We start from the raw sequence: 20,138 nt of genomic DNA on the forward strand, positions 1-20,138 counted from the left end.
GTCCTTTTCCTGATTTCTTCGTTCCTGATCCCGACTTCTAATCCGACGCTCAATATTTTTCGCTCGAATATCCTAAGCATTTCGCTTGAGATTCTTTGTAAAGGTCGAGTTTTGGGCTTCATATAAAGAGAGTAGGAAAATACGTGTGCTTATTAGTTCGCTTCTGATGTCAATGTTGTAACTTTTGTCCTAGATGTAGATAGTTGTAGATATTCCTGAATGTATTGCATAAGTTTCTTGTTTGTTATTATATCTTTTTCTATATGGTTTAGCATGACTTTAGTTTGTCTTGTGTTCAGTATCAGGTTTACTTCAATGTTGTTATTGTTATGTATTTAAGTCATTGCTTCTCTTAGACATTTGAAGTTGTTAGAAGAAACATGTCATCTGGAAATGGAAGGTGGTTAGCTTCCTTCCATCTATGTTTCTACAGTGTAGATCTTTCATTTTTCCCGAAGATTTCTTCAAGGAGACGGACTACTATTACTTACGAACAATATGTTAAGTGTACATGGAAATTGCTCTCAGAGTTACTACCGTCGCGCGCATTATATTTTCACTTGAGTACAAAGGGAGGCAGGCATTTCACAGCAATGTAAGATGAGGTTACATTATCGCTGTTATTGCAGCTTTCCTTTCCAAAATAGCCATCTCACCATACTCCTTTGCCAAAATGCATTTCTGACAAGTAACGGATTTTGACGAGTATCCGTCGACCTGAACTTGACAACACTTCAATATTATGGATATTCTTGAAGCGAAATTTTCATTCATACATCTATATATCCGTATGGAGACATTTTTCGGGCACACACACAATGGAAATAATTTGAAAAATCATCACTAAAATTCCAAAAAGAAACGTGGCAACGCTACTTCTCTATCTCCCTCTTATTTTTTTCCCACACCTTTGCCAGAAGCTGTCAAAAGAAGTGTTCACGGCTTGGATGTTTGTTCTTTGTAACTGCAAATTTCTATATTGTTTGAAAAGAAAACTCTGTTCCGTTCTCCCCCATACTATTGACTCCTTTTGTCCGTCTAGAGTAAATCAAAAGTTCAAAATATATGTTCAGTACAAATTTAATGGTGAGATACAACTTAGATGCTATGTTTTATTTAACGACGCTCGCAACTGCAGAGGTTACATCATCATCGCCGGATATGCCAAAATTTTGTCCCGCAGGAGTTCTTTTACATGCCAGTAAATCTACTGACATGAGTCTGTCGCATTTAAGCACACTTAAATGCCATCGACCTGGCCCGGGGTCGAACCCGCAAACTTGGGCATAGAAGGCCAGCGCTATACCAACTCGCCAACCATACAACTTAGAATTCGACATGATAGTATTACTTAGGGTAATACTCCTAATTCTGTAATACGTATTTTTCACTGAATGTCACGGGGTTCGGTATCTTGCTAGGAAGTCCACAGAGGTCTCAAAAGTAGGCGAAAGATGCACTCTTTCGAGAAAGATGTCTGGCACTATGGTCGAACGGCAAAGCTTTGACTGACATTCAATTTTAAAAAATTATCACGGGATTAGGGTATCAAGGAAATAGGCAACTTTACCTTATATAGTGTCACTAACATTGTAGCACTAAACATTGAGCATTTACATGCAATTCACGGATCACAAATAAAAAAAAAATGTCACAAAGATGATACTTTCTCATACGTTTATACGTTTCGTAACAATTCAGATGCTTTATCATGTATCCAGTGATAGTACTGTTTATAGTTTAATTTTCTGGAGTATAGTTGTAAGGAAATACATTTATAAAATAATTTTATGTAAATTAAAAAAGGAAATGAGGCTTTTATTCACTGGATTGTACATAAAAGGAGTTCTTTATAGAATCCAAGTAGAAATATATTTCGTTTATGTTATATATTGTACTGATTAAATACATTTACTCAATTAATTTTGCATTATCTTAATAACAAGCGATAAAGGACCCTTCTTTATCATCAGCTCAGTCTCAATAGTGACAAATTCGCAACGAAAATCAGAAATAGTTCTATATGTATATTGATTATTTCTCCTAGTAAAATGTTTTTCAGTACCTATATATTAAGTCGGCCGTCTTTTCTTGTCAGTTCTACGTAATAAAACCGTCTTATAGTTCTTGATTAAAGTGTCATTGTGTGTTTTTTATATCAAAATTTTTGCTAAAATTATTGTATCTAGTTTACATCATAGTACCCAGATAGAATTACTCATACTTTTTAGTTGGTTATTAACGACGCTGTATCAACTACTCGGTTATTTAGCGTCAACAGGATTGGGGATAGAGATATATTTGGCGAGATGAGACCCAGGATTCACCATAGACTATTCGACATTCGTCTTACGGTTCGGGAAAATCTCGATCCAACAGATAATCAGCCCAAGCGGGAATCGAATCCACGTCCGAGCGAAACTCCAGGCCGGCAGACAAGCACCTCAGCCGACTGAGCTACGCCGGTGGCTACTGGTATTCTGAATATGAACAAAATTCGTCGAACAGTTTACGAGAAATCACTGTCCACGGACGGACGGTCCGAAGGATAGCATGGTCATAATGGCCATAATTACTATTTAGTACCATGGATGCTGAAAAATAGAATTTGGGAAAACATTTCGAAAACGATGCTTTCTCTTTGTATTTCGTATAAGGATTTTTTATCGATTAGTTAACGACGATTTATCAGCTAGTAGGTTGTTTGAGGTCGATGGAATTTGTGTTAACGAGATACGGTAAAACCTCACTGATTGGGATTAATTGGGGTAAAATCCAGTCTGAATTAGTGAAAGTTATAATTAGAAAATTTACTGGAACAGGATTACTTAGACAATTAAAAATGATACTGTATAGCTGTTTTATTTCTAAATTAGTGTTTAATAATTCTGTTTTACAAATACAGTATATGGAACACGAAACATTAATTATGATTTAAGTTCTTTTACGCCATCCTGGTATTATAAACAGGTTTCACTACATCCAATATCATGCGTAATCGGCTTATTATGGCACGGCATGCCAACAATAGCAATAACGTATTCGCTATGACGTAATACCGGAACGCTTGGGTAGGAATGTATGTAACTCTTCTGGCTATCTTGCTTACCTCTTCTATGCGCCACGTAACAAGAAATGAAATGCAGGATAGAAGGTAACGTATAATTTATTTCCAATCTTTAACAATTTGTGTCTGCGGGCTAAAGCAGGGAGATGCACTATCACCTTTACTTTTTAACTTCGCTCTGGAATATGCCATTAGGAAAGTTCAGGATAATAGACAGGGTTTGGAGTTGAATGGGTTACATCAGCTTCTTGTCTATGCGCATAACGTGAATATGCTAGGAGAAAATCCACAAACGATTAGGGAAAACGCGGAAATTCTAGTTGAAGCAAGTAAAGCGATAGGGTTGGAAGTAAATCCCGAAAAGACTAAGTATATGATTATGTCTCGTGACCAGAATATTCTACGAAATGGAACTACAAAAATTGGAGATTTATCTTTCGAAGAGGTGGAAAAATTCAAATATCTTGGAGCAACAGTAACAAATATAAATGACACTTGGGAGGAAATTAAACGCAGAATAAATATGGGAAATGCGTGTTATTATTCGGTTGAGAAGCTTTTGTCATCTAGTCTTCTGTCAAAAAATCTGAAAGTTAGAATTTATAAAACAGTTATATTACCGGTTGTTCTGTATGGTTGTGAAACTTGGACTCTCACTTTGACAGAGGAACAGAGATTAAGGGTGTTTGAGAATAAGGTTATTAGGAAAATATTTGGGGCTAAGAGGGATGAAGTTACAGGGGAATGGAGAAAGTTACACAATGCAGAGCTGCACGCATTGTATTCTTCACCTGACATAATTAGGGACATAAAATCCAGACGTTTGAGATGGGCAGGGCATGTAGCACGTATGGGCGAATCCAGAAATGCATATAGAGTGTTAGTTGGGAGGCCGGAGGGAAAAAGACCTTTGGGGAGGCCGAGACATAGGTGGGAAGATAATATTAAAATGGATTTGAGGGAGGTGGGATGATGGTAGAGACTGGATTAATCTTGCTCAGGATAGGGACCAATGGCGGGCTTATGTGACGGCGGCAATGAACCTCCGGATTCCTTAAAAGCCAGTAAGTAAGTAACAATTTGTAGCACTTTTGTAATATCACATAAAACAGTTCTGTGATTCACAGAAACTATATTAACAAAATAAAGGAACATTTGTAACATACAATTTGATACCTAAGGTATAACTAGAGTTTGTAATACCTGCAAGGTCTTCTATTTCTCCTTATTCAATGCCAATGCCAGGCGCAACTAATCGATACGATCAATAGGAACATATCAACACTTATGTCAGATATGGATGCCGAATTATTTCATAATTTATTTACTACAATTTATAATGCCAAGAATGCCATAAATTGTTGTATCCAACTCGTTGATAACATTATAACACTCGTGAAAATTGTCGCACTAACGATAGTGAGTGCGACATTCACTCATACTGTAATCATCAAGATTATCCACTTGTTGCATAAATAATTATAGTTCAACTCAATTAGTCTAATGTTTAGGAAGTATTAGCTTTGGAACTTCCAGATTGTGCTTTAGTTTAAAGGAAGAGGTAAGTGTTGTCTGCGTCTGTTTTCGCTGCTGTTCTTTATGTACACCCCTTGACACGGAAATTGGTGACTGTTTAGAGACAGAGTCCCACCTCGGAATAGCTCGGGAATCATCGTCTGCGCTGTGTTTACACACGTGCGTTTTATACCGTTTGAACCGTAAGTAATATAATTAATTTCAAGGGATTATTCTTTGAGGTATTTCAAATAAAAAAGTTTAATACAATTTTGCTCGTTTTTGCTTCCTTTTCGAGATGAAAACTGTTTTATATGAAACATTTCATAGCGTGTTTTGGGAAAGTCATTGATTTAATTCCCAATATGCTCAGTCAATTTAAGAGAGCAGTGTATTATGATAATAATTTAATAAATTATTGAAATAGTTTTAGTTTTGTCCTTCAAACGTGTAGAAATTTGATCGAAGAAATGTACATTTTCGTTCTGCAAAGTAATTTTATAATGCTACGACTTGACTTCATCCTCGGACCTCGGAGCTTATCTTGTCGTGTGAATCTCGCATTGACCAGAACGACTCTTAGACAAATTCACGCTACAGGAGAGCAACTATTTTCCGTGTCAAAGGTTGTATATCATGACACATTTCTTCTAGGAAGATAGTATTTCTCATAGTGTTAATGTATCTAAATTAATCTCATGACTGATAATATGAATTTATTACCACATTTTTCACCTTCAGTGTTGTGAAAATTAATCTCCAAGAAGCTGTTCGAATTATCGCGAATTCCGAATTAGCGGGCTTTCACCGTATTTGACGAGATGAGACCGAGGACTATCCGTGGTATTATGTGACATACACATTACAGTTAAGGAAAACCTCGGTAAAAATTTAACCAGTTGTGAACCCAAGTGGCAATCGAATCCATTCCCGCACAGCTCCAAATCAACACGCAAACGTGCCGAACGCGCGTCAATGGCTTTCTAGACAAAGTAAATATATAAATGTATATACGTATATATAAGCATAAGTATATGCATGTTGTATGTCTAATATAGGCCTACTGTCTGCAAAGTGCAACAAGATATTTTCAGGGCCAGTTCAAATATCGAGTTCAAAGATACAAAGAGCATAAGTTCGATGTAATGTAACAGGTTAAGGTTAAACAAACAATGTGGAGTAAACGACACACATCTTGTAAATTGCGTATAGTTGTGCTAAATTAATTTCCAGAGATGAATACTTCTAATTTTCTTTCCGTTCACGAATTCACGGCTTATATCACAAAACTTTTCACGGCCCACATCGCAGACAAAATACAAAAGGTTTGGATTTTAAAGTGCAGGGTACAATTCTTTAGCACTTTTCCAAACTGCTAATTACAAAGTTGTACTAAAACCAACTAGGATCTTGTGCCATTTCATTCACTCTCTAAAACTACTGGAATTAAATAGTTATTTCCAAATAATTTTACAAGTTTTCTTCTACTCTAGGAATGTTTTCCTACAAGAACTTCCATTTCATATATATTTTTGTAGATCTTATTCCCATACGTTAAGCGTGTATGCAAATTTGTTACAGTTATTGAATGACAGATAATTAAGACTCCGTTTCACATCTTGTGAACAAAATTCTATGCTTAGGACCTATATTTGGCAATGTTTGTGTGAGAAAAATATAAAGATTATCTTTACGTTCGGTTTTCAGAAAAATAACGTTCAGTGATATTTTCTTTTTCGTTAAGTGTTTCAAATACATCACGACGACTGCACTAATGGGCAGAAAGCAAAAATTAGCTTTACTCTAGTGGTAACAGGATGTACATAATATGTGTGAAAACCTGATCCAAATATTTTCCCTATACGTCATAAATTGAGGGAAAACGTCTAAACATTGTCTTTCGAGCACAAAAGAAAGCGTGCACTCTGAAGTCTAGATATAATTGAAAACTGAACTGGGCCTATTCTTAAACCGAAACAGACAATATATCAAGATTTGACTGTCGTAGGAAATGCAAGTGTGATGTTATTGTACTTCGTTACCCAACCTATTAAAATTAAAACCTATAATAGGGTAAACTAGGGTCTGTTGGACAGTCGGGCATGTTGGACACTCGTTACTTTAACGTGTTACCACGCCACTTGTAGGCACCACATTCAGCTAGAAGTCAATGACGGAAGTAGCCACGAGTGGGGTTACTTCCGTCATTGACTTCTAGCAGAAATTGGTGCCCACAAGTGGCGTGGTAACACGTTAAAGTACGGAGTGTCCAACATGCCAGACTGTCCAACAGACCCTAGTTTACCCTAATTATATTATCGATGTTCTAGTAATATCATTTTCAGTCCTGCGATGCTGTGTGTGGACTAAACCTTAAGCCTGTCATGCAGTCCGTCTGATTCGAGTTCCGGTCATTTTTGACGGACAAGGTTTAAGTTGGGGTGTATTCTCAGGGTTCTTACATTCCCTCACGTTAGACAATCTCATTCCGTCCAAATCTCATTTCGTTATCACGCCAAAGTATTTCCCGATTGTCGGTGGAAAGGCACTATTTGGTATGATCTGCAGACGAATGCATTGCCTGCTCAAAACCTAGATACTCCACGAACCTTGATGTAGTCAGCTGGTGTGGATGGAAATGCGCCTATAGCCCAGCAACAAACGTTTCAAAGTGTGCAGAAACAAAGTGCTCCTGTCGGTCATACTGGAGTGGAGATTAAGTCGTTTGTTATGAAGCTCTTGACGATTAAAGTTCTACTCGTATGAAGTACGGTTTACACTAGATAATGTGAATATAGCATTGTTGTATTCATATTACGTCAGCGTATTTCAGATAAATCTTAAAGTGTAAAATGGTCTCTGTCACTTCTCACGTTATCAGTTAGTGGGCATGAAAATATGACGCCATGCGATAAGCTGGAACGGAAGATCTATGTGTAGTAGTAGTAGTAGTAGTAGTAGTAGTAGTAGTAGTAGTAGTAGTAGTAGTAGTAGTAGCAGTAATAGTTTTTTGCCTGGCAGAGTTAAGGCCATAAGGCCTTCTCTTCCACTCAACCAGATTTCAATAATATATATGAAATGCATAAACAGAATACAAAACAACACAAAAGAAGATACCTTAGAAATTATATAAAATAAAGTAGAAAATTACATATAATTAAGACTAGTTACACAATATAAGGGGAATATATGATCCCTTCAGTAAAAAACTGGTCATGTTCACTTTCGGTGCATTTCAAGATATGTACATCTTCTGAAAGTTAAAGAGCATATGTATCAGTAAAAATATGGATCACGTCCAGAAAAGTGAATTTCCCTTGCATCTGGTGCCATACTTGTGTACTTCGAAGAAGTAGAAACATTTTGTTTAGTAATATAATGGGTCATGTCCAGCAGCTGATTGAAATGGCGGGATCTGAAGTATATTTCACTCATATCAGTGATTCTGGAAGTGCTAAGAGTAAGTATATATGCTATAATATAACATATATTTGTGTTCAATGTTTAAGTGGCATGAAGCAAATTGCTTCAAGAGGACAAGGTGAAATTGGTTCATGTGTAATGAAGTACTGTCAAGAAAGGTTAAAGAATAGTGTTAAAGATATTGTAACATAATCTGACAGTTGTGGAAGCCAAAATCAAAACTTCAAGATAGCTATGATAGGATGTTTTCTTATCAGCAAAAGGCGTTAGAAGTTTTGAACAAATATTTGTGAGAACATGCCACAGCACAGTTTTCTACCAAATGATTCCGATTTTGGTGTGGTTGAAAGAGCTTGCCACAAGCACGACTTATACATTACTGACCATTGGATGGCATTGACATCAAAAGCAAAGAAAAATAAACCATTCAAGGTTATTAAAATGCAGAAAAACGATTTTCTGTCACTTGCTGATTGAGTGAAAGACGTTGCTGTTAACAGACATAAGACTGTTGGACAACAGATTAAATGGTTACACATTCAGTGTCTACGTATAGAATCTAGAGACGCAATGATGATGAAATTCAAGTACTTATTAAATGATTTAGAAACTTGGAAGATTGTGAACTTTTCAAGACGAAAGAAAGGTTGCCCTTCATCCACAACTGGTGTTGGTCCAGTTATTTTATATCCAGAAGGAAGAGAACTCACTGAAGCTAAATTGAAGGATCTCAAGCAATTTCTTCCTTATATACCATCAGTGCACCACAGATTTTTCCAGAATCTTTTTTTTCTTTAAGTTAGTCATTTAACGACGCTCTATCAACTACGGGGTTATTTAGCGTCGATGAGATTGGTGATAGCGAGATGGTATTTGGCGAGATGAGGCCGAGGATTCGCCATAGATTATCTGGCATTCCCCTTACGGTTGGAGAAAACTTCGGAGAAAACCCAACCAGTTAATCAGCCCAAGCAGGGATCGAATCCGCGGCCGAGCGAAACTTCAGACCGGCAGGCAAGGGCCTTAACCGACTGAGCCACGCCAGTGGCTTTCCGGAATCTTACATCCGAGGGTGAAGATAGTGAAGATGAGATTTTTATTTCTGAACAGCAGCGGGAGAATAATGAACCAATGCCTAAAGTGTTCATTGCAAAGGAAATGTGATTTAGTTAGTGATGTGCTATGTTATGTCATGAAATCTGTATGTTGTGAACAGTGGACATGAATAAAATGGACATGGACCAATGTTCTCTTTAAGTTTTGCCATTTAGTAATTAGAAGAACAGTAATTTTGTACCACTACAACCAATCAAAAGCATTTTTGTTAACAATTACATTTTGCGTATGTTACTGACTCTTTTGCAACTAATGAAGTACTTGTAGTGTGTATACTATTTTATAATGTATCATATAAAACAATTTATGTAAACAAATGCAGTTTTCTCGAAATGTGATATTATGGACACGGCCCACTATTTTACTGAAGGGCTCATATAGACCACAACTTATAAGACATAAACTGCTCAAGATAAACCCGACGATTACGTATATTATATCAATAAGAGACGCATCGAGAGAATGAGAATATAAAAAAATTAGATGATAACGAAATCACTGGAGATAGAATGTACACATAACGGCAAAAAGATTGGCCCCCCGAAAATTTCAAAGGTCCAGAAACATAACATTGCGCATGATCGTCTCGTCAAAGCCGTAGTTCACCAGGTAACACATAATTAAACATTTAAATTTGCTGTATTATGTTTAAGAGTCTAAAATATATTATAAAATCGAATGGATCGTTGATTCAAGATATATCAGGACCTCTGAAGAGTGAAATAATAATAATAATAATAATAATAATAATAATAATAATAATAATAATAAAATTGATAAATACAAAATCAACCAAAGCGAATATGAACAGGAAAACCACGTATTACGCCGAAACGATATTAACAGTCTCAGTAGCTAAGTCGTTACGACATTGGTCTATTGAACGAGTTAATAGTAGTAGCTCAAGATTCGAATCTCCCACAATTTTTTTTAATTACAAATTTGCCATCATATATGTCTCGCAAAGCTATATTTATATGGCGACATCTCTTAGAATACGCACACAAACTGTAATAAATAATAAACCTACCTCTCTTTTCCAAGCAATACTCCTGTCTGTTAATAAAACGTTCTGCCTCGTCATCATGCTTGAAGATGGCAGAGAGACAACTCCGCCAACAAGTCATTGCACTGGTTCGCGTAGGTTATTCTGCGTCAATGGCGGCCAGATAAATTGGAGTCCCATTGTCAACTGCTAGGCTAAATTGTTTATCGAGAATAGTGAAGTTGTGAATCGTCCCATTCTTGGTCGGCCGCACATTTCTACAAGGGAAGAGGACGCCATGTTACTGAGAGAAGTTGAGAACCACCCCTTTAAAACTTCCTCCCAATTCGAGGTGACGTCCAATTCTGCAGGTTCCCCACAAACCGTGAGGAGACGTTTCAGAGAGCATGGCCTACGGTGACGTCGACCTGTGAGGAGAGAGCATTTGACGATGGAGGATGCCGTGGACCGTCTAACGTATGCTACTCTCCGACACGACTTCGATTGGAGAAATGTCATTTTCACCGACGAGGTAATTGTATCCAGTAACAACGATGGTCCTGCCCTAGTTTATCGTATGGATGGCCACCAATACGATGAACGCTTCGTGAGACGACTTAACAGGTCGGATCGCATAAGCGTCACGTGTTGGTTCTGGATGTCATACGATGGGGCAGTACTTCTGGAACGCATCCACGGTCGGTTTACGGCAGAACTCTACAAACACATTTTGGCAAATGTAATGATCTCTTCCGCCCGAGGAAGATATCCAGAAGGAACACTTTTCTTCCAGCAGGATAATCACCCGGTACACACCGCCAACGGGATTCAATGGCCTGATGAGGCCTGATGTCGACCTGGTCGATTGGTCTCCAAAATCACCAGATATGAATCCGATTGAAAATTTGTGGGCTACAGTCAAACGGATCCTACGCTCTAATTTGGCAAAACAACCACCCGTTCAGACAGGTGACGAATTGTGGGACAGAGTTCTAGATGCGTGGAAGGAGGTGGTCATGGATTTAGACTTGTTTCATAATCTTGTGGACTCCATGCCGCGCAGAATGAGGGCAGTTGTTGACGCAGGTGGCTTGCGGACGAAATACTGTTACCTAACCATAGGTATTTTTTTTAATATATTAACAAACTGTTTTTTGTTTATTTAATTATTTATTTATGTTTAATATGCGTCCAGTTTTTCAGAATGTGAAAAAGGTACAGGCTAGATCTCGCCTATTAATAGCCCACAGGTGATGGGCAATAATATTTTTCGAAGCAGGCATAACAAAGTTTATGAACAAATTCCATTTCACATTTAAACTAATAAATTAATTAAAAAATAATAATTTTACCTTACCGGGAGCCGAACTTACAACCTGTGGTACAAATTTCACACATCTTACCACTGGGCCACACACAGATCGTAAGGTTGACTAAATTGTAGACGTATGACTTTCAATGAAGAGACACGACAGCAATGCCTTGGAGTGCAGTGTGTTTACAAAAGTGAACCGGTCGATAGAACTTAGCATTTCTATCGACCATAAGTCGGCCCATTCTTTTTGCCGTTGAGTGTACATTTATATGTTACTGTAAATGTACGAAGACCGGTAAATTCTAAGATTTACCGGTATAACCTAACATTTACCGTTATAGTGTGGTAAAACCCCGAATTATCTTATTATATGTATACATTTTGAACTTTTACCAAGAGATGTTGGTAAATCTCAGGATTTACCGATCAGCTGTGGTAAAATCGTATTAATTTAGTAAAAAAAAATCTTTATTAAAATTTTCTGTTCTTCGTACTTTCACATATCTATTTCCGATTCATTTTTTATTCTTATCTATTTAAAACATAAATAAAAATCACCTCAGCAGTAACTGAAATAATTTGTATTTATTTTAAATTGAAGTTATTCAAATATTCATACATTCTAATGTGAGTATAATAAACAATATGCCTATTCCATATTAAAAATAGTGAAAAATATTATAGTTTTAACCACTAATACAAAAATTAACAAAACCTTTACATTCCCTCAAACAGTCTAGTTTCACAAATAAAGTAAAACATTATGAATGTTAATTCTTGTTACAACAAGGTTGGCTGTTATTACTTTTAGAATTACACAACATGGGAGATGATTTGCACAAGCACTTTTTTGTTGAACACTTTTTAAACATTTACACTTTTTGAACCCTTGTCCTCCAACCACTTCCCGTACACTAATTTCTTCTTTTCGTACTCCTTCGATTCTGATAAAATTGTATTTGCAAAATGTAAATTGGTTCCTAGTGTACAAAGACTTCAGTTTGCCAGCTTTGGTACCAAATTGATAATACTCATCTTAAATATTTATGATCACTGTTATTATTGATTTTGCGTCAATTTTTGCAACCGGTAATTTGATTCTCACATTCTGTCCGGCTGAAAGTTTTGGAATTTTGTTACAAGTGGCTGCTTTCATTTTTTTTCGCTTGCATTTCAAGACGTTCCTTGGCAGCCTCTCAGAATCGCTTCACTTTATCGATCCTGCAAACATGTCCGAATCTGCACAACGGAGGCGGGATTCTTCGTTCTGGATTCTTCGATTTAGCTTTTACCAGCTCGCATAGGTAAATCCTGAGATTTACCAATATTTCTTGGTAAAAGTTCAAAATGTGTGCATCTAATAAAATATTTTGGGGTTTTACCGTACTATAACGGTAAATGTTAGGTTATACCGGTAAATTCTAACATTTACCGGTCTTCGTACATTTACAGTAACATATATACTATAAGCGAGTTACAAGACATAATAGGTTGAATGGCGAAAACGTACTATATAGCATAAAGATATAAACGGTTAGTAAAATATCAAGATAATAAAGAAAAGGAAAAAATTTAAAAAAAACTTGGTCATGTAAAGCAAATTACTTTCGCAAGAGTCTAGTTCTGTTAAATAAAAATATTTATCCTAATAGAATTACTTGCGTTTCACATGGATTAAGATTTAGCCAGCATTTTCTAGTCCAGCTACCGATTGATATGAGATCATGATTAATTTTGATAGGCTGTCCTTAAGTGAAGATCATTTGCATAGAGATGGTGTTGACAATGTTTAAGGACAGTAGAGATGTCGTTAATGTAAATAGCGAAAATTAGAGGCCTTAGTACAGATCCTTGAGAGATTCATTCCTTCACGTCTCGCCATGAAGAAAACCGATTATTGTGTGACATACGAATACATTGATAACGATCACTAAAGTAAGACTCCATTCTCATGATTGCCGTGTCTGACTAAATGCAACATTTTCAGCTTTGCAATAAGAATATCAATGTCGACTATCTTAAATGTTCGAGATAAGTCCAGTAGTAACAGTAAGGTCACTTGGCGACTATCCATAGCTTCACAAGCATCTTAAGTAGGGCAGTAGAGGTGCTATGGTTTGGTCTGAAACCAGACTGGATTGGGTCAAGGAGATTATACGAGTCCAAGTAGTCGGTGATCTGCTTGTGGACTATACGTTCTAGTACTCTAGATAATGTTGGAAGAATACTTTTTGATCTGTAGTCTGTTGACGTGGTAGGCTGGGTGAATTTAGGGAGGAGTCGAACAAGAGCATATTTCCATTGTACAGGGTAGGAGGATGTGATAAGAGAAGCGTTGAAGATATGTAGAAGAGCTGAAAGAATAATGCCGATTATTTTATTAAGGATTATTATGGTACTATCATCGGTGCCTTGTGTTTTCGTTTTGATACCTTCTAAAGATTTAATTACGTCTGTAGGAGAAACATCAGACAGAAAGGGTGGGGATCGGAAGATGAGCTTACTTAAAACTTGTTTTGTGAAACTGTCAGGATAATTGGATGGTAATGAAGTATAATGGTTATTTAGTTCGTCGAGTGAAATGCTAGTAGTATCAGTGTGCGGTTTTTGTTTACATAGTCTCATTGCGCGCAGGTTTCTCCATAAGTTGTTCCCTATGGCGTTAGGTTCGATGAGTCTATGGCTGTACTGAATTTTGGCATTAAGTATTATTTGCATCGTTTTGTTTCTTAGGCTTTTGTAATGCTGCTAGTTATTATCGGTTTTATGACGCTTGTAAGTACGAAAAGCCGCCCCCCTTTTCGCCACTTTTAGTTCTCTTGTGTCGTCATTCATGGGCAGGAAGTCTGGATATTCGTCTAATCTTTACAGGTGCATGTGTCATATGGTTGTATCATATCAATGAAAGCTTTCACTTTCTCGTTAACAGTATTCATTAATTCAGTGTTCCGTCTAAGGTCAGGTCTTTCACTGCAAACCCAGCATTCTCAAATCTTTCCTCTTTTCTGCCTTCCTCTTTCTCTCCTCATATGATCCATATATCCTAATGTTGACTATCATCTGATAACTTCTTCTGTCCCGAACTCTTCTCCTATTCATCATTCCTTCCAGTGCATCCTTCAGTAGGCAGTTTCTTCTCAGTCAGTTGTCCAACCAATTCCTTTTCGTCTTCCTGATCAGTTTCAGCATAATTCTTTCTTCACCCACTCTTTCCAATATAGCTTCATTTCTTATTTTGTCTGTCCACTTCACACTGTAAGTTCCAAATACAATGACTTCATTTGGACCCGTGGCTGGCTGGTGGGGATTTGCTTGGCCTTGCGTTGCACTGCTTCTGACCGTTTATGCCCCTCTTCACTCTACCGTCCCTCAGTATGCCAGCTAAATCAGTTTCAATGAGACCACGTGTTTCAGTGTGCAGGCCCAAAGGGGATTTTAAAAGTTTAGTGGCAATCCAAGCCGAGGTTTGCGAAATTTCTGATCCCTGAACAAATTTTCTCAGAGATTTCCTTGGACTTTTTCTAATTTTTGCCCGATATCATCGAATTTTCTCTCTGTAAGAGCAAGGCGATTTACTCTTGGTTTATTATCAAGAACGGATCCCGTTTGCCTAAACCTATTCACGAGATTACGAACCGTTTCTCTATGGGTCGCACGAACAGCAGGGAATCTGTCTATAAATCGCCGTCTCACTTCTCTACAAAAGTTTGTTTTCACATAGGAATCACATAAATATTCTGTGTTCTAACGTATACTGACTTTTTGACATGATAACAGCACTAACAGACTGTAGAAACACACTGAAACACGTGTAAACTTCCGTACAGCACAAAGACTTCGCTTCAACTGATTTAGCGAGCACACTAAAAGACGGGAGAGTGAAGGAGGACATAACCGGTTACAAGCAGCGCAAAGCGAGGCCAAGCAAATCCCCGCTATGCGGCCACGTTTGCAAATGAAGTCACTGTAGAATTTCAAGGCAATTCTAAAGTGTCAGCTTTAAGTTGAGTTTCGTTCGATGTTATTCACGTCCCTAAAAGATATTATCTTGGATATCCGTTTATTACATGGAAGCGAGTACTCCACGTGCTCAGATAGCGGGTACTGGTAGTTGTCGGTGTCCTAGGATTTTCTGTGCGTAGAGGAGTTCTGGACGGGTTGAACACTGGGAGAGAGAGTATAGAATAATTTTAGGTTGGAGATCATTTCTAATATAAGCTGCTATGATACCTCCCCTATATCCTGTTCTGTAATTTCGAAGTTGTGTATTCCCATCCAAATGGATGAGTGAAGAGGGAATTGTGGATTGAAGTCAGGACTCAGACACAAGTATGCAATGAAGTTCAAGCGGTTAGAAGATGGAGAAAAATTAATTGGGACAATAAGCTTTGTGCATTCACATGAGCAACTTTAAGCGTAATGGGAGCGGACGAGAATGATAGCTTTAACAGATCTGAGGCAGACGTAGGCGGAGGAAAGTGATGGTCATCATTATCGGTTTTCTTTCTTTTTTCTTATTTTCTTGGACAAGGTCAAGCCTAATGATAACTAATAGGATAAGAATAGCTCATGAAATCTCATTAGGGAAAGAGCCTTCTGTAATGCCTGTTACAGGGCTAGCTCGATTATTCTCAATTGGCGAGCCAATCCAATTGAAATTTTTGTTTTCTCTCCTCTGTTTGCGCATTCGGGTTTTATAAGCTACATAAAGTAAAATATATACTATCAGGGCTGCATCATAGGAATGGGTTTGGTGTGAGAAAAAGGAGTAAATAATAGAAGAAATGTATGGAGTAATGTGAAGATCCGTTTAATTGATATCAGAGGTAAGAAACTGAGCTCCAATGTTCGGAAATATCCTCACTGCATTTACAATCACACCTTATGCTTAATTGGGAGAAGGGTAAGAATATATATTCTTGTAGCAAAGATAGCGGATTTGATGTGGCTAAGAATGAGTGCATGGAAAGGTTATAAAATTATCACCGCGGGACGAGACCGCATCTATCCATTGTGTCGAAGAGGAGTCAATGAAGCACATTCTAGCGCACTGTAAAAAAAAAAAAAGAAAAGAAAAGAAAAGAAAAGAAAAAACTTCGAAGAAAATATTATCTACCATCTTCGATGCCAGGTCGGAATAGGGAAATTGAGAATACGAACAAAAAACTGGATTGTTCTTCTTCAGGGCGAGAAAGTTTAGATCAGGACATCAGCTGTTATAGTTTATGATACGAACTGACGAAAGGATAAAGCTAGCTATTGAATTATACACTTTTATGTCTGTTAATAAGTTAGGGTATATGACATAACGTGTTTTGTATGTGCCACTTGCATATTAATATATGTGTTTTATGGAGAGTGGTTGAATTCTAATAATAGGTGAGGAGGGCGCAACTTACAAAATAGCTTTTTTTGTTGTTGTTGCAAAGCACGTATTGTCAAAATACCCGTACACTGAATTTAACGACAAACTCTATTAGTTTAACGCATCTGTATGTATAATTCCTGATTAAATCCTCATCTATATACTATATGTAGCACAGAGCAATCCAAGTAAACTAAAAAGAATTGACAGTAATTCCCTAATTCCACTTACAAACGAAACATCGGTCCCAAGACTCTGTAAAACTCCATTTTAATGTTATTCAGAAAATAATAAAAATTCACTAGGATGAGGCTCGAACCGCTCTCGTCTGCATGACAGCTGAAGTCCGAGCCATCTGATCTACCGATTTAAATAATTAGTTATTTAGACTGGGAAGTTTTGAAATGCAAGCCCTGTATGTATAGATAGGCCTATAGCTATTTACAGCAAATCCATTGTCTTGGCATCTCTTCAAGTGCGTCTTAAAACGAGTTATGGCAATATTAAAAATAGAACGAATTTAAATAACTCCATCAACGATAACTTATGTATCTGTGCTCTAGGTCTCTAAGTATGTGCAGTGTCTTCTATCTGTGACTTAGAATAAACAAGCGGTCCATTAATTTTTTCTTGTATACTGTTTTAAAATGGTCTCGCCCCAGGAAAAAGGTACCAAGGAAAAAGCTAGGAGATCGCGGAGAGGAGGTACTTTAAGAGCCGTGGCACAACGGAGTCTGAGAGAAAAAATTGGATGGAAAACCCCATCTGAAATCTGTGAAAAGGCGTCCTCTGAAAAGTGAACAGACCTGTGATGATGAAGACGATGATGATGATGATGATGATTATTATTATTATTATTATTATTATTATTATTATTATTATTTACAAGTTTCGACCTCCATTTGTTGGACGATACCCTTGTAACGTATGGCGTCGAGTACTTTATGACTTCGCTTTTGCGCAAACACTAGAATACTGTACTAGATCATCAGTGTGGAATTCTAGCGAAGTAGGATGTCACCATCCTTGACCTCCACCTAACACAAACACAGCATTTCACACCGAAAAGGGGCACAAACATATTATATTTACAGACAATTCTCAACAACAATCTGATTAGCACATTTTCCAAATAACATCTACCTCAGACTTTCAAGTGAATTTCATTATGTACTTATGAGACATACTTTGTCTTGTTTCAGGAATGCGATTTGGACTGATGCAGACTAAAACAGGCCTCATACACATTCTCTCACGTTACGAGGTTGCGCCTTGCAAGGATACTCCAGTGCCACTAGTGCTTGACAGGAAATCTTTTCTTGTGTCTACAAAAGAAGGCATTCCACTTTCATTAAAAAAGATCAAAACATAAATTACTCTGTAATTATCATTTCACCGTACTCTAAACAGCAAAATATACTCCCACTGATAAGACTTAAGTAATTCTCCGATCTCTAGAACGAGAATTTAATAATACGTCTACAAGAGAATGGATTTTAATATCGTTTATGCTCGACCATGCCGAAATGTAGTAATTATACACCTGGTAGTAGCCCTTTAATGCACCTCATTAAAGTACACCTATTCATTAAAGTTCAGGTGTTCAGCCAATGACAAATCACCTTTGTACCGTTATAAAACCGCAAGTATCGATTATTCTCGGATATGCACTCGAAAGACAATTAGCGAAAAGTCACGGAGGCTGGAAATCCAATACTGTCGCAGAAGGTTACGTTCTGTTACTATAATAATTAGCGTTAATTATAAATAATATTCAAATAAATTCAATTTGTCATCTCGTTTTTCAATTCTAAATCAATTTCCAGGTTATATCAAGTCTAATTTTCATCGTATTCGGCCTCGGAAAAAATCAATACTTTCGCGTCTGCGCACATGTCACAATTCAGGTCAGTTCGCTACTGACTTACATAACCATAACATGACTTTTGAATAATTTCAAGTTAGAAATATGGTCGAGCATAAAAAGTCGTATGAAACTTTCCTATAATGGTAAGTAAGATGCTCGTATGAAAATTATGAAACTCGCTTGCGCTCGTTTCATAAACAAACATACTTGAGTCTTAATTAGTACCATTATAAGCTCGTTGCATAATGTACTATTAATACCTAGTCACGCAAACATTATAACACATCTACAGTATAAGCATTCTAATAACAACCCGTACCACTGTGTAAACGACTCTACAAGACAACAAATGGATGCTAATTTGCAGATAGTTGAAAGATCCTTTAATATTACAAGCATCTTGAACCGAATTATAAATTTATAAACATAATTAAAAATACAAAGCAATTAATATTCAAAGAACTTCCACAAAATGATTCTACAGTAGGCCTACATATGAAGAACAGTTCTGTGAAAACTGTAGTTTTAATATACATACATACATACATACATACATACATACATACATACATACATACATACATACATACATACATACATACATACATACAGACATATATGTAGAGTATATATACACACACAGATACACACACGCACACGCGGTTGTGTTGTTTATAAAAGTGGTTTCTCACTATCCTTCCCAAGATATAGCCTACTCCCTTGTATGTTTCCTCATTCCATTCAATACCATCTCAGTCGATCTTGAGATTTCTTCAAAATTTTTCGTTTCAGTTTGCATTTTAACAACTTTTCTAACTCAGGATATGAATCTACAGCACAAAAGTTAAGTATGAATCAATATTCCAAATCCGATCGAACTCATGGCTTAGAGAAAAGTGTAATGTAATTGGGAATAAGTTCACAAGAATTTCAATAAAATATCTAACCACAAAAAAGTAATTTTTATTTAGTTATCCACCATTCCTCTCTTATTTTATTTGTCTCAACTAATTTATTTTCGCCTCGTTACGAATTATTTCAACATCCTTGAAAACTACAGTGTTTCAAAATCATTTCAAAGATGACAAAACGGTAATGCAACAACAATACAGTGACCGCTCACGTGAACTTGATTATTCGTAACACCGAATAGTAGGATAGCCTCCTCTCCCTTTTGTTTACGTAACGATGGAGCTCCTACTTCGAAATACTGAAAGTTTTATATAACAGCACTTCACCAACGATGGATAAAATCTGCGCTATAGGCTACCTTTTCTCAGTAATGTACCATTGCTTTTCCTGATTTATATTGATAGCTATAGCGAGGTTCTCACTCTGATCCAGACATATACGGCGTACGAATAAATAATGAGATATTATGAAGATATGTAATCAAATCATGGTCCCGCCACGATTCACTGTGACACACCTGTTTCTAACCATATACAAAGTCATTTAAATTATGGTATTATTCTTTGGGGTCAC

General features: G+C 36.9%; 1 protein-coding gene across 1 annotated transcript in view; it reads left to right on the forward strand.

Annotated features, from left to right (window-relative positions):
• Positions 1-19,359, forward strand: part of LOC138711930 (cytochrome P450 6j1-like) — a 44,674-nt gene extending 25,315 nt beyond the window's left edge. Inside the window, exon 6 of the mRNA XM_069843231.1 lies at positions 17,989-19,359. Coding sequence (XP_069699332.1) covers positions 17,989-18,158 — 170 coding nt within the window. The 3' untranslated portion in view covers positions 18,159-19,359. The remainder of the gene's footprint in view (positions 1-17,988) is intronic.
• Positions 19,360-20,138: the final 779 nt, after the last annotated feature.

This window comes from Periplaneta americana, chromosome 13 (genome assembly GCF_040183065.1).
Source record: "Periplaneta americana isolate PAMFEO1 chromosome 13, P.americana_PAMFEO1_priV1, whole genome shotgun sequence".
NCBI classification, from domain to species: domain Eukaryota; kingdom Metazoa; phylum Arthropoda; class Insecta; order Blattodea; family Blattidae; genus Periplaneta; species Periplaneta americana.